The sequence below is a fragment of the Eptatretus burgeri genome, chromosome 16 (genome assembly GCF_056783735.1).
Source record: "Eptatretus burgeri isolate ZD-2024b chromosome 16, Ebu_testis_v1, whole genome shotgun sequence".
Taxonomy (NCBI): Eukaryota; Metazoa; Chordata; class Myxini; order Myxiniformes; family Myxinidae; genus Eptatretus; species Eptatretus burgeri.
Window position 1 is genome coordinate 10,599,462 of NC_140976.1, and position 21,087 is coordinate 10,620,548.

A 21,087-nucleotide genomic window follows, 5' to 3' on the forward strand; every position below is an offset into this window, starting at 1 on the left:
CATTATTATTATTTTTATTATTATTATTAGTAGTAGTAGTTTTACAATGTCTTTGTTCCTTGTCCAGCTTGCGCTGTTCTTGCAGATCTCAGTAATGCTGCTGGCGTTGGTGGCGTCTTGCTGCTCGTCTTCCACAGTTTGGTCTTGATTACCTGATCTATATATGATCTTTTTAGAGATGAAATGAAATCTCGATTCCAGCTGGGTAACGTTTGACTACCCTGAAGTGACCTTTCCATTCGATGCACAACTTGCACATTCATGAAAGTGGGACGGGGGCTGTGTTCAAAGTATGGTGCAAGTGAGTATTTTCCCCACCTTCAGTATTGCTGGGTGAGAGAGAAGAACGTACAGGCTCTGTCTGTCTCAACCCCCGCACCCCCACTCCATTTTCTGCTGGTTTTGGAAATGCGAGCAAAGTGCTGCCACTTGATTTGTATCCGTGCGGTGCCACTTGATTTGGATCAGTACAGTGTGCTCAGTCTTTGAGGTCTTTGAACATCATTGAAAAGCCTTGTTATGGTTAAAATGTTTATCTGCGGCTTCCATGGGGATTAAGTTGCTTTTTGTCGAATGACTCATTTCAGCCACCAGGTTGTACTTTTCACTGCTGTGCTCAGGTACCCCCTTACACAATGGCACTTGGAGTGGTTTTATTAAGGGGGCACCGAGGTGGCGCGGTGGCACTGCGTGTTTGTTTAACGGAAGGATCAAAGCTCGGCTTGCTTTACCCCCTTCCCTTTTGGGACGTTGCCAGCTGGCATGAGCGCATGTTCCCAGCCAGGCTGGTATTGCTCTGTGACCTCACATTCCTCGGTCTTTGCCAAAACAGTGCCTTTTGCTCAAAAGGTGAAGAACAAACCTTTGAAGGTGCTGTTTTCGATTCCGCACCAGTTTGACTTTTTCAGATCACAAGTGTTGTTGTTGTTGTTGTTGTTGTTGATGTCCGTTGCAATCCATCCCACTTCGCTTCATTCTTCTCCGATGTGTTTTTAATGATCCTATGTTTAGAATCCTTTTGAAGTTTGGAGTAAGGTTGCGAGCGCTTTGTTTACGTTGACAAAAAAAAAAATAATCGCTTGAGTCAAAAAATCGGGACTGGGTTTTTGGCGAGCCGGTCTCTGTGATCGCAGCTCGTGGCACCAATGTTTGTTTTGATTGGTACGTTCGTTGTAAGAGGCTTTCCACGTCGTACATATGCACAGGGGTAGGGTGGGGTCGATGGAGTGTCGACGAAAAGAGTGAAGAGGGAGAAGATCAAGAGAAGCTGTGAAGATGGGGAAAGTTTGGGAGGAGGACAAGGGGAGCGGGTGATGTATCCGTCCGGGGATAGCAGGTGCACGTCACGTGATGAAGTGAACAATCCTGCCATTTCACTGGACCTCGTATGACGATGGCATGTAAAACATCACGCGTCTCTCCGTTCTTTGGTTTTGGTTTTGTGGAGCACATTATGCAGTTTTCTTGTGTTTTGAGTGCACAATAACACGGCATTGTCCGTGCGCCGCGTGCCTGTGGCAGCTAGCCAGCGTACTGAAAGCCTTTCGTCCGGACCTCTGTTACTTACCCCTTACTGTGCAGGTGTCCCCAGTGTCGTTGTCTAGATTTAAGAGTTCATGTTGTATTGTCCAGTTTCCTTGAGCCAAAAGGGTGGGTTGATAGAGCGTTTACCTTGACTTCTGCATCCTGCCCACTGTATGAATCCTCGAGTGTTCAGCCAACGTGCGTTTCCCTCGTGCCCTCTTCGTCAGGGTTCCGTATCTCCACGTTTACACTCCGTGCATATTCTCATTTGCGGGCACCCAGAGAATCTGCCGACACCAATTGCGTCATTCCCTCGACGTGCTTACCTGCTGTTCCTTGCTATTTCAGTCGAGTAAAAACTGTACTCGCTCGTACACCCGGCCTGTTGTGCGTACGTACTTGCTCCTCTTCATAATAGCCCTGGAGATGGGACCTGGCCTTGTAGGTGCTTAAATCGGCCATGATGCTTACAAAGGTCACCTCGTTTGTAAGAGGTCACTGCATAATTAAAATAATAATAATAATAATAATAATAATAATAATAATTCCCTGCACAGCCAAGTTTGAGATCCGGGGATGAAGGCCCGAGCCATTTTATTTGTCGTTTCCTTGCATCGAGCTAAGTTTGTTTCAAAAATAAATTTTCAAGATCTTTTCCTGTGTCCTCCGAATGTATCGCCCTCGAAGGTGGCGTTTTCTCGTTCATCGATAAAATGGTTTTGACGAAGTACTTTATTTTATTTTTTATTTTTTTTAAAAACAGATAAAACTCAAAGTTTTTCCTTTCTCATACATTCAACGCATCTCGTGGGACCGGACGGGGCGGGTGTTTGGGGGGGAATGTAATTCAACTGTGAAGTATTTGTGGTGATTTACACGGCGAGGCGATTTGGAGCCTCCAGCGTGCGCTCCATAAACCCCACGTTGTCATTCTATCGGTTCATTCATTAAATTCACTGGAGGGAGCAGTCGGGCGAGTGGAGATGGAGATGAGAGTAGTGTGGCAGGCACAGACATCACTTTGGTGCTTGTATGTACTGTATATGTGTTTGTGCATGCACGCGTGTACACGCGCACATAGACATACACGTATACCTCTATCACCAATTCTCGGTTCCGATGTCGAATCCAAATTTAAACTTATTGACTGTTTCCGCAGCCACTACCTTTCCAGGGAGACCATTGTATGCGTTAAGTATACTCTGAGTGAAAGACCCCCTACCTTACCAGTCCGAACTCTCAGACTGGTCCTGTTATTGTCCATTCTGCTAGAAAAAAAACCCAAAAATCGTCTTTATCCCTCATTATCTTAAACATCTCCATAATATCCTCTCGTCATCACCTTTCTCATGTATAAAGCCCTGTCTCCTGAAGCCGCTCCTCGTAGCTTGGCCTCGGCCGGGAATCGATCCAGTAGCCCAACGCCGAACCCTCTCAATGGCTGCTGTGTTCTTTCTGAGATGTGATGACCAAAACTGCATGTTATTCTACGAGGCCTCGCTGAATTCCTCTAGTGTTAACACAACCATTTTTAGCCCCCTGTTGGACTTGGTGTGCGTGCGTGTGTCCGCAACCATATCTCAGACACGGATGGACCGATTGTGTTCTCACTTGGCACAAAGACAACTCATGATGGTACACATATGCACATCATTTTGTTTCGCAATTCGATCGCAAACAGCCAACTGGAGGCCATTTTAGTTGTAAAGAACCAGACGTTGCACACGTCCTCGAGCATTTCGTGGACGTGCATTTACTGATCTTGTTCAAACTTGGCACACAGATAATAATCAATGATGGCTTATGTATGCACGTCATTTATTTATCCATTTTTTTCAACGTCATATCTAAGATGGCTGACTGGCGGCCACTTTGTGACTTAAAGGTGTCCCCAACCATTTCTCGGACATTCGTGATCCGATTTTATTCAAACTTGGCAAACGTCACATGTCACAAAAATGTTCTTGTATGTCACATGACCATTCAAGTCAGTTGCGCATGCACATAAATCTTGTAAATACGGGTGAGCCCTTCAACTCCGTACGGCAAAATTATTAAAAACTACGGAGGCGATGACATTTTGTCTTTGTCTCCTTGTTTGTATATAATCTATCTATCCTCCTATGAATATGACTTAAAACTCTGTTTGCTTTAATCTCTAGATGTCTGCTACCTGCATCTTCCCAGCAAGATATCCTCCCACTCACAGCCACTCCACAAGCCCTCACCTGAGCTGCCAACCTCCGATGGTGTACCTTATCAAATGCCTTCTGCAAATCCAGATGCACAACATCCACTGCCCTTCTCTCATCCACCCAGTCCGAAACGACTTCGTTAAAACTCCAACAGATTTGTTAAACGTGATCTTACTTTCGTAAATTAAATTGCTGACTCCGGTTCGATCAGTCTGGAATTATTCAAATGGTTCGCTAATCTATACGTTCCTTAATTAACGTCTCAAACACCTTTCCCACAACTGAAGTCAAGTTAACAGGTTTATAGTTCCCCAATTCTTCTCTGGATGCTTTCTTAAATAACCGTGACATTTGCTGTTCACGTGACTTTCAAACCGACGTAATCCTCCTGAGAATGCTCGTTGCGGATGCAGCAGGGTGTGGGGCACGAGTGTGCGTGAGATAGATTGTCACTAAAAATGGCTGACAAAGCTACTTGGAAACGCACCTGCGAGTGAAGAGGTGTGCCTCTGCACAACAAAAGAGTTGGAGAACTTTATCATCTCGCTCAAAAAGCTGAGAGCTTGCAGCTCCCCGAACTGTAACCTCCCGAGGACATGGACCAGTGCAAGGCCCGAAGGTTCGTAGACGGGCACGTTCCATCCAAAGCTTCGATCATCGCTGCTAGTGAGTGGAATTTGAACCTTGCGGGATTACCCCGTGTGAACATTGAAACGGTTTAATATCACTATTAAACTTTAGGGATGAGGGGGTGAGCCGTTGGTGAGAATGACAGCTGTACGGGTTGTGAGAAATATGTTTTGATTGGTTGTACCAGATTTTTGCATCTCATGGTAAAAGGAGCGTGTCTGTGTCAGGTATCCATTGCGACTGTTTGATAACTGTATTAATAGGAAATGGTACAACCTGGCACCTCTCTCTCTCTCTCTCATCCATGGATATTTTTCTTTTTTACTGTGAGTCTGGTATGAATTAAGGAACCGAACAATTATGGTTAATCACCTTTTGTCTAAATGCTGAAAATGGTTTTTAAAAGACTATTTGAATCACAGATTTTTGCCCCAGCAATGGAAGGTTAAAAGTGCGCCTGGCGAGCAGAACCAAGTCACTGAAAACATGCACACAACACATGCGTGTTCGGCCTCATTAGCATCCAGACATCATTTCAAAAGTCTCGTATTCTCTAATCCTCTGGTACCTGTCCTGACTCTCATGAGCTATTAAAGATAGGGTTTTGCATCGCTCTCATCCGCCCCGTCAACCCCGTCGACGTCGCGCTCGTCCACTCCTAAAGTTCCACAGAATCAGAAATTAATGTTTGGTATAATTAATAGATATGGCTTCACTTATCACTTAATAGTTGTCCTTATCTTGGAAGGAGGATTTTATGTTTTTGGGTGTCCTTTTATGCTTGATTGGCTCCACCCCCCCTCTCCGCCCCCCCCAAAAGCCGTAGATTTGATTGTCATCTATCACGTGACGCACCACGTCATCTTGAGGATGCTTTTTCTGCGGGACTTGTGTTTACGTGCGGTATCCATGTAAAAGCACCGATAATGCTCGATAGATGTATCGCTACTGTTTGTCGCAATACGAATGAAAATGGTGTCGGTGTTTGTGGATTCCCAAAAGATGTAGCTGTGTGATACAGAACGTAAGCGTAAACTACAAATTGTATGCATCATCTTCAAAAAGTTTCACAAGTTGGTTCAACATTACATAAATGTGCATCGTTTACACGTGTTCCTGTTTGTTATCAGCATCAACATATGTCTGTCTATGTACAGTACTGTTGTCCCTGACAGTTGTGTTCAATCGGTGTGAGTTAACCTGTCGTACATCACTCGTTCACTCACTCACTCACTGCACGTACATTGTGACGTACATTTTGCACGCACGGACATCCAGCATGGTAATAAGCGTTTGTACGTGTACATCTGGATCCGATAAATTTTTTTAACTCTTCAAGTGATGATTCTTCATTAAGAGATGGGGCCAAGAACGAAATGTACCATGATGACAAAACTTGGATGAGTTGGTTCGGTGACGAGAACAAGACCATTGGGTTTTGGTTCAGGTCCGGATCCGGATCGAGCCTATCATTGGAATATAAAGCACGTAAACTGTTCAGCCTGGCGGAGGTGTGCGCTTCCGCCGGGTGCTATTGTAATTTTTAAAAAAATGTATTTATCTTTGTCATGTCTGTAATATGGAGATTTCAATTTGTAAAAATTTGTTAGATTTCATTTTGTGGTGGGTGTTGTACCGGGTGTGGTTAGGCCGAAGCTGAAAATCTCAACACTCGGTCATTGTTGTGCGGGGTATCCAAGGACAAAATGGTCCTCTGTTGCTTTGCCAAGTGGAGTTTTCCTGTGTGGCTGTTGTCAACCGTTAGGCTGTCTGAGTGTGGGTTTTCAACCTTGTTTGTTCACCTCTAACCACTCATGAATGTCTTTTTATGAGAAGCATCATCCGTCACTGGTTGTCAATGGTTTTATCGACTCGTCACCAGTTGTGTAAGAGGTTGATGCGATGGAATTTTAATTGCTTTTGGTGTGTACGAGACATCAAATCTTGCGGCACAACGAGCAGACGATGCAGTTGGTTTGGCTTTTACGTTACCTTGGATTTGTTTCCGTGTCACCATCCAATTTGTCATTACTTGATGTCTCGCTTGTCCTGGCTTGCTGTTTTTTTTTTCAGGCACCGCGGCCGTGGCTGTGGCGGGTCTTCTGGCATCTTTACGACTCACCAATAATCGGCTGTCTGACCACAAGATCGTTTTCCAAGGAGCTGGTGAGGTGAGCGCTTCAATTCGATATCGTTTCCTGACATCCTCATTGCGAATGGAAATATTGCAGGCGTCATGTTGCTGGAATTTGGGGGTAATCGATTGGGTTTTGTGCATTAAGACAACAATTTGGAAATTCCAATTGTTCTTCGAATAGTGCTTTGTAATATTGTTAAATGCTGTATTTATTTCATGTCAGCTATTTGAGAGAAAATGTCCACTGTCTGAACTAATTATGTCTGCCACCGAAGGTGGACGGAGTTTATGTTTTCACCCCTGTCTGTCTGTGAGAAGGACATCTTTAAATGTTACGGATAGATTTGGACAAAACTTGGCGGACAGGTTGTGTGTGGGACGAGGACGAATTGATTTGATTTTGGTGAAGATCTGGATACTGAAATGAGAATTTTTATTTTTTATTTTTAACTGATCCTTCACCATTGAGAGATGGGTCCCAAAACGATATATATATATAGCACGATATTCCAAAAAGTTGTGAATGAGTGATGATAAAACTTGGTGGATGAATTGGTTAGGTGATGAGAACAAGTGGATTTGATTTTGCTTCAGGTCAGGATCCAGATCCGGCCTATCATTGGGATATAAAACACGTGAACTGTTCATACTGGCGGAGGAGGCGTGCACTCGACCGAGTGTCGTTCTCATTGATTGTGTATTCCAAGCGGCGACTTGAAAAAGAGGAAAATGATGCATGTTGCATTTTGTAAAATTAACTTCATATATTGAGACATAAATCTGATAAATGTTCCGACCTTGCTCCAAATTTTATGTCTGTACGGGAAGGATTCATCGGACAAACATGAATCGTGAGATTCTACAGTGTTGAAGGGAATGCAGCAGACCAAGCTTTAAAACGATCGGAAACATCGTATCGCAAAATACCCGGGATGTACTATTTTCACTGGACAAGTAGATAACATTAATTTTATTGGAGAAGTCGAACACCGAATAGATGCTTGCCGTGCATCATCTTACAGAAAGCGTGATTATAATCTTGATGAACAGTTTAGGGCTGATCAACGTATACAACTCCAAGCTCTGTGCCCTTTAAATTCTCCAAAGCCCTCCTCGCCACTTCTTGGCTTGGAAGGTTTTACTCCACACCAACACGTCGTGTTTCTCCGCTGTGGAATGCGGCTTCACCCAACCACTACTTCTGTGCAACGTTGAATTGAAGGCCCAAAAGATTATCGACTTTTCCCAAAAGTAGGTCCAAGATCATGGGGTACTTATTCCTGAGTGCAGACAGATTGGCAACTTTACAGGCAGATCTCGTTCCTCTTACCCTGCAATCCTTTGTCTCTCCCAAGTGTTATCAGGTAGAACATGTATGTTTATGAACCCACTCAAAACTCTACTCACCTCTACTCCTTCACCACTCTCCCCTCTATCCCTCCCACTTTCCTCATCCCATTCTTCTCTGTTGTGGAATCAACTTCCGAAGTGTTCTTTTCCTCTGGTCCTTCAAGGTGATTGTCTATTGTCGCTGCATTTTGTTCCCACTACCCACTTGTGATTTATTCTGTCCTCTGATCCCAGTACTCTGTTTGACCTGCAGTTTGTATATAAGAAATAATAAAGTAGCCAAGTTCACCCATTGCTGATGTCTGAGTCTTCTTTTTCTCTTCTTCTTCTCCTTCTCCTTCTCCTTCTCCTTCTCCTTCTCCTTCTCCTCCTTCTCCTCCTTCTCCTCCTCCTCCTCCTCCTCCTCCTCCTCTCTCTTTTTTTTTCTCCTCCTCCTCCTCTCTCTTTTTTTTTCTTCTCTCTCTCTCTCTCTCTCTCTCTCTCTCTCTTTTTTTTCTTCTCCTCTCTCTCTCTCTCTCTTTTTTTTCTTCTCTCCCTCTCCCTCTCCCTCTCCCTCTCCCTCTCCCTCTCTCTCTCTCTCTCTCTCTCTCTCTCTCTCTCTCTCTCTCTCTCTCTCTCTCTCTCTCTCTCTCTCTCTCTCTCTCTCTCTCTCTCTCTCTCTCTCTCTCTCTCTCTCTCTCTCTCTCTCTCTCTCTCTCTCTCTCTCTCTCTCTCTCTCTCTCTCTCTCTCTCTCTCTCTCTCTCTCTCTCTCTCTCTCTCTCTCTCTCTCTCTCTCTCTCTCTCTCTCTCTCTCTCTCTCTCTCTCTCTCTCTCTCTCTCTCTCCCTCTCTCTCTCATTCCTCTCTCTCTCCCTCTCTCTCTCATTCCTCTCTCTCTCTCTCTCTCTCTCTCTCTCTCTCTCTCTCTCTCTCTCTCTCTCTCTCTCTCTCTCTCTCTCTCTCTCTCTCTCTCTCTTTTTTTCTCCTCTTCTCTCTCTCTCTCTCTCTCTTTTTTTTCTCCTCTTCTCCTCTCTCTCTCTCTCTCTTTTTTTTCTCCTCTTCTCCTCTCTCTGGATTTTAAAGCATCATGTTTTGTGTTATTAAAGGTCCTATCTCACAGACTATACATGCCGTGCCAGACATTATATACACAGAGAGATACAAAGCTTTGTGAGTACGAGGGAGGAATTTTATAAACCGGGCTGAATGGATCATTTCTCGAAAGCGCGAGAGATTTAGACTCGTGACGGTGATTTATACTTGTTGAACTTTTCGACTTAAAGAAGGTTTTGATTGTAACAAGGGAATATGAAGGTGAACCCAAACAACGCTGATCGGAAACTCGGCCTGGTTGGTTTCCTGGCGTACATCTTTTTCTAGGCTGCCATGGGCATTGCTCATCTCATAACGAAGGCCATGGAAAAGGAAGGAACGTCACGTGCGGACGCCATGAAGCGCATTTGGATGGTCGATTCCAAAGGGTTGATCGTGAAGGTAAGACCACACGCTTTGATAATGGTGACTGTTCCATCATGTGCTTGAACTGTTTGTTCCTTTGTTTGGGGAATCACCATGGTGTGCCTCAAGTTCATAATGGGCGAGATTTATGGAAGAAGGGGCTTCGCTTGGGGTGCAATTTTGACGGCTTTGGGGAGACTGTTCTTGCGGTTTTATGGGTGAAATAAGGTTAATGGCTTGAGCTTCTGGGGTTTTGTTTTGAGGAGTGAAAGGATCTTCCTGGGCATTGCAGAGCTGGGTTTGGCGTGATGCTGGGGTCCTGTGGCTATTTATTTTTTTTTTCTTTGCATTCTTTATGAGATCTATCATGCCATGAAATGTTGCTTGCAGACTGTATGTAGCATGTTGTAACTCATCAAGGTGTTTGTTAGAAAGGGGGGGGGGGGGAAATGTCATCTGTTCGCTTGACAGGACATGTGTCAACCTTTGTGTTTTCGTTTAAAAAAAAATTCTCAACCAAATGTTGTGAGGTATGCTAACTGCCGTGGCTAAGAATGTGAAGCCACATTTCGGGTGTGAGGCCTTCAAAGCAAGAGAGAACTCGACTTGCTTTGAATACTTGTCAACGTTTCGTTATTTCCACGCCGATGCAGACAAACGCTAATCTTTAGAAAAAGCCCGGTGTTGGCTTAACGGTTAAAGGTGGCTGACTTAAGATCTCAGGGTCGTGAGTTTGGGCGTCTGTCATGCCGTCGCATAACATCAGGTGGGTTGACTCAGCCTGTCATCCTCCCGAGGTCAGCAAAATGAGTACCAGCTTACTGGTAATGGGCACTGCATCAGCAGCACAACCACACTCACAGCAGTGATGCAACAAGCAGCCACAAGCTCCATACAATTTTTATTTATTTATTTATATTTTTTTATCTTCAGAAAGATTAGTTTTCAATTTTGTATTCCTTGCAGTGTTAAGACCATTCATTTTGCTGAGATGCAGAAATGATCTCCTACTCTGCGATATATCACTTCCTTGTTTTCATTTTTTTTTTTTTTTAATTATTCCCAATAAATCACAAAATCGAAGAAATCCAACTTTGTTTATATGCAATGAAAATCTGCTGAAACCCAGTGAAGGAAGCCACAAGCGAAGGAACATCACTTCATTTAAACTTGGAGCAAACTTTTAAAGTTAAAAACTTTGATCGGTGTATCTTCACCAAACCTGAACCCAGTGTTCTCCAGGGGTTGAGCACGGTGAGCGACCTTGCCTCATGAGGTAGCTCCCCTTTTATTTTAAGCTTCCAGGATGAGATATCATGGTGGATGAGACTGAGATTGCGAGCAATGTGGGAATTGTAAAGACTTTGTATAAAGTATTTTTTTTTTAATTATTTTATTTTCACAACCCGGTATCCATTACGATTTAATAAACCTTTTATTTTTATTTAAAACTCCGCATTTTTTACCCGTACTGCACAAAACATCCTACACTATTCACCCGATCATTTGCCCGAGGTCAATTTTCCATCTGCTGCAAACTAACATCACCTTTGTCAGCCTTCTTTCTTCTTCTTCTTCTTCCCAATTATTCCCACGTTCCGGGGGGAAAATCAGTAATTTGGCCAGGGTGCCGGTGATAGCTCACCGACACATCACGAAAGACACTGTGGGATCTTTAACTCATGACGGCAGATGTGATGCCGTTTAATGATGGTGCGCTCCTTGCCTGTGAAAGCCCAAACTGACAGTTTGCAGCTGGGTCACGATTCAAACCGAGGCTAGACAGCTTGGAGATCAACCAACCTTGCTGCTTATATATGCCACTAGAAAGCGATCACTTCCGCTTCGTTGCAAAGCTTCGTGTTGTTTGCTTTGGTTTGAACCTCTCCTTAAAATGAATGAAATGAAACTTTTTGAAAATTTTGAATTGTTCTCAGATTTCAACATCACCGTAATGCGTCTTATTTAGTTGATTGAACTTTATTTGTACAAGAAGATGATTTGTGATTCCAGCTACCACCGGGTGGAGCTCCATGATACACATTTACATCGAGAGAATTGGGATCCCTCCCCCCCCCCCCCCCCGTCAGCTATGCGACCACGACAGATTCCATACTTGGTTTCAACATGCAACATGCTAAATTTGGTTTGTTATTTTATTGTTTTTTTTTAGTTTTTTTTAAGCAGATACCGTATAAACACACACACACACGCACACACACACACACACACACACACACACACACACACACACACACACACACACACACACACACACACACACACACACACACACACACACACACACACACACACACACACACACACTGTACAAATTCAGTTTATAGTGGAGATGATATGTTCTTTGGTTTACATTTGCTTCACATGATGCATGATCATGATGGAAAGCTTTAGATGGATGTCTTTAAGATGGCCCCAAAGATATAAATCTGGTGAATGAGGTGCCCAATCAGCATCGTCCTCGACTGATGACATCATCATGAAAAGTGCCAGTTCAGCGATACATTTGAGACGTGGGGCTTGGCTCTGTCCTCTTGGAACCGGTGTTCTCCTCTTCTAAACCCTCTGTGTCCACTTGGGGCCCTCCAAAACCTCTCCAGGACCTTGATGGAATGCTCCGTATTGACAGGCAATTCTTTCCCGTCGTCGTCCTCAAACCAGAAGGGGCCTTTGCTCTCAAGTTTACCGATTGTGACCCAGGCAGTGCATTTCTCTGGGGCTGTTTTGACTGGATCAAAATCTGCTGACTATGCACAAACTCCACTTTGTGCACCTGCAAAAGGTAAGAGGATATCATCAGTATGGAGGAAGTTATTAGAGGTAAGGTCGGTACTGGTTTTTTGTGGTCACAATGTATACGGGTGATTACCTCCGCCACTGAAGGTGGATGGAATTTATGTTTTCACCCGTGTCTGTCTGTACATGGCTGTCTGTGAACAGGATACCTCAAAAGAAAAAAATTGGTGGAGAGGTTTGGTGTGCGATGAGGATGAATCGATTTGATTTTGGTGAATATCTGAATCTGGATCTGGAAACGAGAATTTTAAAATTTTTCGAGTGATTTTTTTTTTTCACCATTGAGAAATGGGGCCAAACCCATGTGTTGCACGATGTTTCAAAAAGTTGTGGACGAGTTCTGACAAAACTAGATGGATGAGTTGGTTAGGTGTACTCCAGGTGTAGAAGGGTACTCCACTGAGTACCCTTCTAGTTTGAAAAGTTTTGTGTGCGTTCTTCATTGAAAATGACAGATACAGTGGAAGAATATGAATACTAACGGAGGTGAATTTGGTTAACCTCCACTCTTCTCTGCATGGTGGCATGGCGTGGCAAACAAATACGGGCAGCAGGATAACCATGCTCAGAGTACCGCATTGTCTCATTGATCTCGCCCACCGCTTTTCGTGATATCCTTGCAATGGTTCTTTCATCTTCAGAAATGTGAAGTGAATTAATGGCGGCAGGTCAGATAATGGGTGTGTGTGGAAGAACCTCCCAATCCCACTTCAGCGCAACATGCAGGGTCTGCTGCTGGAGATGTTGTTATCCGTTGTCTTGGAGCAGCCATTCGATTAGTTTGCAACCGCGCCGAGTGCAATTTGTTTTTGTTTTTTCTGCAGTACCTGTGCATGCACCCTATGTGATGTTGGAGGACAATTAAAAGGTGGGAGTACAATATGACGCGTATCACCTTCAGTGCTCTCTGGTTGTGAGAAGTGATTTTTTTTTTTCTTTCTTTCTTGGTGACAACGGTGACTAACATTCAGCACTTTGCCTCGACAACTGGATGAAATGACCATGCTGGTGTTTCATCCACTTTCAGGACGTGTGTCACCATCGCATTGCCAACGATGCAGATGGAGTTGTGCACCTCAACACCCTGTGTTCCCAGCTCATAATCATTGAGCACATTGAGAACCTATTTTGCATCAATCTTCTTTCCTTTAATTTTCCTGCTCATTATGGAAATGCCTGCTTCCTGTGCAACTTCAGGATAGCTCATGACTCATTTCCTGTTGCAGTGGAATGTCAACCTTCTCAACTTCTTGGCCATTTGCAGTGCTGGTCGACCTTGATCTATGGCATCGCGAATGCACCTAGGACAGCCTAGGTGGTGTTCATCCACCTCCGTATTGTTTTACACCAATGGGAATGGTCACCCAAAGCCTCAATGATGAGTTGATGAATTGTTCTGAGGTTTGCGCAGAAATAACATGGAATTTTATCATGAAACTTGAGTAGAGACATGAAAAACTTGCTTGCAATGTGCCTCCGCTCTTCCTGGCAGCATTTCTTTGTACGTGACTGCCAACTAGTGAGGAAGTTTGACATTACGAGTCTTTGTAGAGCTGTGTGTGATATGGCCAGGTCGTACACGACACGTATGAAATGACTATCACGCGTGGACCTTTAAAAGGTCTCCAAACAAAATACGGGGTAATCTTCCAAGACCTGCCAAAAGGTCCGAGTGGTGTATGCAAATTAAAAGACTATATTTTCTTATTTGATACGGATTGAAAAATCAAAAAAACGTTGCAGCGTCTTCGATCGAGTGACTCGTTTGTATCACTTTTTCAGTGCCTTTCATATGTTTGGTGTTTGAATCTGTCAGCCCTGGTATGCAATTGAAGCTCCCACACGTGCCGTGTAAATAAGTCTTGAGGAACGGCCCGACCTTTTGATGAAAATAAATTTGAGCATGAAAGCGAAAATGAATAAAGTTGTAACTTATTTTGTTATAAATTTGTTTCATTAGTTGCAAAAGTTAGTCTGTCATGAGTCCCTTTTCCATTTTGTATTTCCTTTTCTATGACTTCTGAGGCTGCTTCTGGTGGTGTCGGTTGTTTAAAAAAGTGAAGCTTTCTTGGAGAGAAGATGGCATCATTCAAACTGTTATGTCCATGCTAGTCATGAACAATTTGACCACCTTCAAACGTAATTAAACATTTGATGACCTTTGTGCCCAGGCTCCAGCCCCCCCCCTTGCACGTGGGCATCTCCTCCTCCCCTCCCTCACCCATGGAGCATGCCTCCTCCACTCTTCCCCCAAACCCTCCCTCCAGCATGCCTTCTCCTCTCCCAGCCCCACTCGTGCCCAGGCACATCCTCACCCCTCCCCCACACCCACCTCCTCTTCCTCAGACCTCCCCCCCAACACCCACCCCTTCTTCCTCCTTTGATGACTCATGTTGGGTCTTCCCATAAGGCACATTGAACTTGGAATGAAAGCAGACTCAGCCGGCAACAAAAATCTGACACTAGCTCCATGTGTACTTTTTATGTAGTTGGTGTTTTGCTTGTCAGGGAGACACTAATTTGATTGTCTGTTGGAATGTTCAGGGCCGTGGATCGCTCAATGCCGAAAAAGAGGTCTTTGCTCATGAACACGCTCCTATTAAGGACCTCGCTGAGGCTGTGAAAACTCTGAAACCCTCGGTGCTGATCGGTAAGCAAAATACCTCCTTGACTGCTTTGCTAATTATAAGTGATCTTATTCTTGGCTGATGTTTTTCCACGAAATGTTTCTTCGCAATAATTTGCTATGAAAGTTGGTGTGTGGGAAAGAGAAATGAGCTAGAGCTGCAAGTTCATCACTTCAGGAGTGGCTGCCATTGGAGGGGCTTTTACGGAGGACATTCTGAGAGATATGGCGGCGACCCACGAGCATCCTGTCATCTTCGCCCTCAGCAATCCTACGAGCAAAGCGGAATGCAGTGCAGAACAGTGCTACTCGATTACTGAGGTAAGGATTTTGCGATAATCTACAGAATCGTATTCACATTTGAATTTTCACGAAGTACACTTTGCTGTTGTTATTAATGTAAATGTACCTACCAGCAATTATGCTGTCGGCAGGTATTTTGGAGGTTATCTACACACAAGGTCAGATGTATCTTAGACACATCGAGCTTCTTGCAATCGTCAGCAAGGTCGTGGAATCCATCATTGCAGTTGACATCAAAGCCTTCCTTTTCTCCAACAGCCTCATCTTAGATCATCGATGCGGGTTCAGACCACGTTACTTGACCTTGGACGTGCTGCTTCGACTCTCCCAACAATGAATAGAGGCCCTCAATGTCGGACACAAGATGCAGACACATCTCAAGCTTTTGATAGTCTGACATCCCACCTTGCTCTCCAAACTCTCTGCCAATGGCATCCAGGGCCAACTCCAATCTTGGGTTCCTGACTTCCTCTACTCTTGTAGCCACTGCATGGCTCAAAATGGGATCCTCTCATCCCCTCGAGGCAGTGTTTTGGGCCCCATCCTATACCTCATCCTCATCGATGATCTCTCCGTCTCTCCAGAAAATCCTCTTTACCTCTTTGCTGATGACTCTACCCTGTAACGTAACATCCCTCATCCCTCATATAGACAGACGGCAGCCTCTTCCCTCTTTTCTGACCTTGATAGACTTCCAAGCTGGTCAAACACTTGGAATATGTCGTTCTCTCTCCTCTGGGCTGGTGGGTTGGTGCCCCTGCCTCACTTCTATCTCAGCTTGATGCTGTGGAAACCAAGGCCTTCAAAGATCATTCAAATCTCTCGCGAAGAAGCTGAACCGAACACTTTCTCATCGCAGACAGGTCGGGTGGTCGGTCTCTCGTCTACATCCTCCTTTCTGGTCTGCACTCTGCCCCTCCCCCCCCCCCGACCTCCAGATTTCTGCAGGGCCCATGCAATCTGCTAGCAAACCTCTTGTTAAACTCCCAAAATCCAGAATCGCTGCTCACTTTCACTCATTCGTTCTTTTTTCCCCACCCGTGGAACCAACTCCCCCATTCTCTTTAATTTCATTCTTCCCTCAGGGTTTCAATATAGCTGTTCACCACCATCTCATATCACCCCCCCTGCCCCCCATCCAACACCATGATCTTTTCTATCCCCCCTTAACCCACCCCAAGCCCACCTCTTTCTAAGTTTCCAGTTTTTCTTTCCTGAGAATTTGTGGCTGTATCCATCTTCTATTTTGTCCCTCATCCTTGCTATTCGGGTGTTTCACCCCCCCCCCCTACTGTTCCTTTTGTTCAGTTATGTCCTCATTCATTCTCGCTCCTCCATAAGCCTCGACGTTGTCTTCAAAAAAAGGTAAGAAAACTGAGGAGAGTTACACCCGCTCCGAGCCATTTTAATTGTCCCGTGCATTCCTCTTCCGTATTCTGTTTTTTCATGTTACCCTCCCCCCCAACCCCAAGCTCAAAGCAGAATTTATGATGTGCTGTGGTCGTATGGCAGCTTAGCTACCGGGGTAGCTATCATTTCTTGAAGCGTGACCGTGTCGCAGATGCAGTGCCCCTCTACCAGTACACACACTGGAACTGGTACTCATTTTGCCGACCTCGGAAGGATGACAGGCTGAGTCAACCTCCTGGTGTATTAATTCAGCAGCCGACGGGGCTTGAACTCAGGACCCTAGGATCCCAAGCCACCACCCTAACCACTGAGCCAACACCAGGCTATATGATGTGCTGTGTGCATGCCACTGAGCTAGTGCACTCATCTTTGAGGTGGCTTGTCTGGTTTAATTCTAGACAACGATAAACTATGAGACTGGTGATTTTTCGGCCAGGAACTGGTTGTATAATGTACCATCTGTGGGGTGGCACGTTAAGCTGAGGACCAATCTCCGGGCATCGACTGCAGATGGATGTTAAAGATCCCGTGGTATCTTTTGATGAACAGTCCATGAGTTATTGCCAGAATGCTGGTCCAATCCTAAATGTACAGGGGTAGTGTGAACGTCAAAGCTGCTCAAGAGTGAATGGATTTAATAACTCGGTTTTTATTTTTATTTTTAAAAATAAATCAACTGCTGAAGCAACATTTGTTCTCCTTTCTTGGACTGCAAATGAAGTATCATTAATGATTTGCGTTACAGGGCCGTGGGATCTTTGCGAGTGGCAGCCCCTTTCCACCAGCTACTCTTCCCGACGGGAGGGTTCTGCATCCAGGCCAGGGAAACAATGCGTACGTGTTCCCTGGCCTGGCCTTGGGTGTTGTGGCTTGCGGTGCACGAACCATTAACGAAGAGCTCTTCCTCACAGCTGCAGAAGTAAGATTGATTTAAAAAATTTATATATATTTTAACCAAAATCTTCACACAAAATATGTAAATGAATAACACTACATGGATTCGTGTTGGTGGCAGTTGTTTATTTATTTATGTCTAATGGTAATTATGACGAGAGCGAAGTCGATGGCACACCATGACAAAAATAAAATAAAAAAAAACTCCTGCACTTCTCACCCCACCCCTTGGGGCATGCACTCACACCAACATATTTCATGCATTCCCCAATGTTGATTGCATATACAGTCATTTTATAATGGGCCCCAATTTCATTGTTTGCTGTTTGACTTTTTAACCCTGTCCCAGGACTTCAGCGGGGGGGGGGGGCAACATGATACTGCTCTCGCACCTTATTACCACGCGGTGATCATAACGACGAAGTTTGGTGAATTTCTGCACAACCGTATAGGAGGAGATAGTGTGACGGACGGACAGACGGAGCCGATTGCAATATTTCCCCCATTTATTTATTTTATTTATTTTTAAGCGTGGGGATGAATAATTGATATGATCCCATTGATCATTTGGGTTGATGTGAGAGCATTTAAAAACAAAACAAAACGGTTTCACCAAATAGAACCGAAAGTCATGTTTGGTAAAGGCCCTGTCACACCTTGACGTTTTAGCCAGCGTATGCCGACGTATGAAAAATTTGGCGAATACGCTGGCACACGTCGAATACGTTATGGGTAAGTTTTGTATACGTTAAGAGCACACTGAAGCACGCTGGCATACGGCGTAGTACGCCGAGCTCGTTGACAAATTTTAAGCATGCTCAAAATTTTTCGACATATGCCAGCGTATGACTCACACGTTCCGCATACGCTGGCCATAAGTTGTAGGCACGATATGCGATCGTTGACACACGTCGACACAAGTTACTTGTAAGTTACTCATAAGTCGAGGTAATGTCTAGCGTACCCGAAACTTATTTCTAACCGATGAGTAACGTGCTTTGAACCGATGTGTAACGTATCTCCAACGCATATTGACGTATGTAGACGTATTTGACGTCTTCCGGACGACCACAGAACTTACTGAACGTGTTTCTAACTTACAGTTACCGTATAATGGCGTATTGGCAGCGTTTAGGGGAATTGGTATATAAAAATGGGCTTCACAGGAGGAACCCGTCAGTGTTCCAGACTCCATGTTTTTTTTTTCTTCGGCATGACGGTGATGTTGACACTTCGATGTGTAGTGTGCTTATGATTTAAATCGTTGAGCGGCAGCCAATTAATAGGCTTCGCCACATGATCGTCGGCGATACGCTGCCGCGCTGTGCATAAGTTAGACTATCGTTGGGCATAAGTTGTGAACGCCGACAACACGCTAATCATTCGTTGGTATAAGTTATGTATAAGTTATCGAAGCATTCTGTGTACGTTACGAATACGTTATGCATACGCCCAAAACTGAAAAAAAACATCAATAGTTCAGCGTACGCCAGCGTTTTACATACATTTTGATACGTTGCCATACGCTGGCTAAAACGTCAAGGTGTGACAGGGCCCTAATGTTGGTGCAGAACGTACACGAGAGCCGAGTCCGAGTTAAATGTGAAACGGCCGAGACGATTTTGGTTCACGGATAAACGTTCCCTGAAATACTGGTTTGGGAAATGTGCATCGGCATCAGACAGATGGACGGCCTGACGTAGTTGCTTTGCATGACATAACAGGCCAAGAAAATAAATATATCTTTTGGACTACAAACCACCCAGGGGACTATTCTGCCTCTGGACACTGGTCAGGGTCAGACGTTGTATAAACTTCGACATTTATCGTCGAGACAGTCCAATCCCCCAACGGGGAAGTTGGAGGAATGAAGCTGCAAAGAGCCAAGCGAAATACCGTACTACTGTTGTTGCAACTTGTCATCCCGAGAGCTGGACGAGTCGTCCGAATCCGAGGCTTAAGTAAACTGGTCTTCCCGGAGTGATCTCATTTATCCATTTGAGGTCCGAGTGTAAAGATGATAAATAATGTCGACAGCAGCCTTTGTTCTCATTGCTTCTTCTTTGCCTCGTGTTACTTTACCCATAAAGTTTGTGATGTGCTTCGATTGGCAATACCATTTTATTCACACATCTTTTTCACCACATCACACCGGTTTAAAAGGATCCTTTTAAAACCTTCAATGTGACTTGATGTGAGTGCAGAGCATTGCCCAACTGGTGACCAATGAACATCTGGCCGAAGGAAGACTTTATCCTCCACTGGGATGCATTCAGGAGGTTTCACTGAAAATTGCGGTGAAGGTGAGTGGACAGCTCCGGCCTTCCATCCCACTGGCCAAGTGTTTTCTTCTTTATTTATTGTTTTGAATGATCCAAGGCCTGAAGTGGAGTACGCACGCACAAACACACGATGAGGAAAATGCAGCCATTGAGCTTGGGGGAAGTGCCGCCACTTCCCTCGGAGTACTCTGGGTAAATGCAAAAAGTTTTTGTGCGTGTGCACGTGCTTCCACAGGTGTTGGAGAAAGCTTATGCTGATGGTGTGGCGTCTGTCCATCCGGAACCAGCAGATAAGTTAGACTTTGTGAAGTCTCACGTCTATAGTTACCATTATGAGAACTTCTTGCTAGATTGTTATGAATGGCCAAAAGCTGCAAATCAGACCCAAGAAGCACCAGCAATCGCTGCCAACAAATGATTCCTTGTGCTGATTTAATGGGAATGGAGCAATGAGGTGAAAAGCCGCTCGGTGATTTTGGGAGAGAAAATTAATTTGACACGTTGTGCTGAAAGCATTAATTAAACTGTGCACATGTTTGTTTGATTTGACGTTGAAGCACTTTTTGAAGTAATTTGCACTGGAGATCATTTTGAAGAACGAGGAAAGAACTTCCAAACACCATTAAATGGCTCCCGAGGATGAAATTTGTTTGTTTTATTTAATTTGATGCTTTACAGGTGCAATATTGATGTAATTGCTCACGATTCTGGTATTCCCCTATACTACCCCTCCTCATACGAGGACTGAGGATGGGCGTGGGGGATAGCAGGGGCATTAGAGGGGGATGTTGGCATACTGGAGGTACGAGGAGGGAGAGGGGGTAGCGAGGAGAGCATGAGGTTGTGGAGGGAGGGAAGCACAGCGGAATAGCTGGGGCGCAAAGAAGGGGTTGGTATATAAAAAATGGGGTTCACAGGAGGAACCTCAAGCGATCAAGTTGAGGTTCCTTGAGGTTCGATCAAGAACATCAAGTTGAGGGTTTGCATAGGAGTAGTAATTAGGTACAGGGGATGTGGTACAGAGGTGGAAAGGTAGTTCGGGGGATTGGGTTGCATGAGGCAGCGGCACAGTGCTGGATCATGCTGGAAAGGAGGCAGGTGTGGGGGAGAGTGAGGAAGTGGTGTATGGAGGTCAAGGAGGTTGGGTGGGTGTGTGGAGAGGGCAAGTGGGGGGTGGGGTTGATGAGATGCATTGGGGATGACCTTCTTGCAAATATTGAAGAGTTAGTTTAATGTTAATCTGATAGATGCGTTCACACAAAGCAGTCTTGCTGTTGGTTATTGGCACACAGGTTGTGTCGTCGGTTCTGCACTGACTGAAGGAGGAAAGATTTGCATGCCTTCCAGAAATGACAAGACACTTGATATTACAAGGAAGCTTGAAGAACATCTTTCATTTCCACAGAAAGCTCAACATTGACTTTAAATGTGACCTTGTGGCATAAACATTCGGTTTTGATCCTGTCGATTGACATCCAAATT

The 21,087-nt window shown here is 44.6% G+C and overlaps 1 protein-coding gene across 5 annotated transcripts in view; it reads left to right on the forward strand.

Moving 5' to 3' along the window:
- LOC147010501 (NADP-dependent malic enzyme-like) overlaps positions 1-20,250 on the forward strand; it is a 106,222-nt gene extending 85,972 nt beyond the window's left edge. For all 5 annotated transcript variants that reach the window (XM_085859422.1, XM_085859424.1, XM_085859423.1 and 2 more), the window contains 7 exons: positions 6,423-6,520; positions 9,196-9,309; positions 14,635-14,740; positions 14,895-15,037; positions 17,175-17,348; positions 19,528-19,626; positions 19,841-20,250. In XM_085859422.1, coding sequence (XP_085715548.1) covers positions 6,423-6,520; positions 9,196-9,309; positions 14,635-14,740; positions 14,895-15,037; positions 17,175-17,348; positions 19,528-19,626; positions 19,841-20,023 — 917 coding nt within the window. In that variant the 3' untranslated portion in view covers positions 20,024-20,250. The remainder of the gene's footprint in view (positions 1-6,422; positions 6,521-9,195; positions 9,310-14,634; positions 14,741-14,894; positions 15,038-17,174; positions 17,349-19,527; positions 19,627-19,840) is intronic.
- Positions 20,251-21,087: the final 837 nt, after the last annotated feature.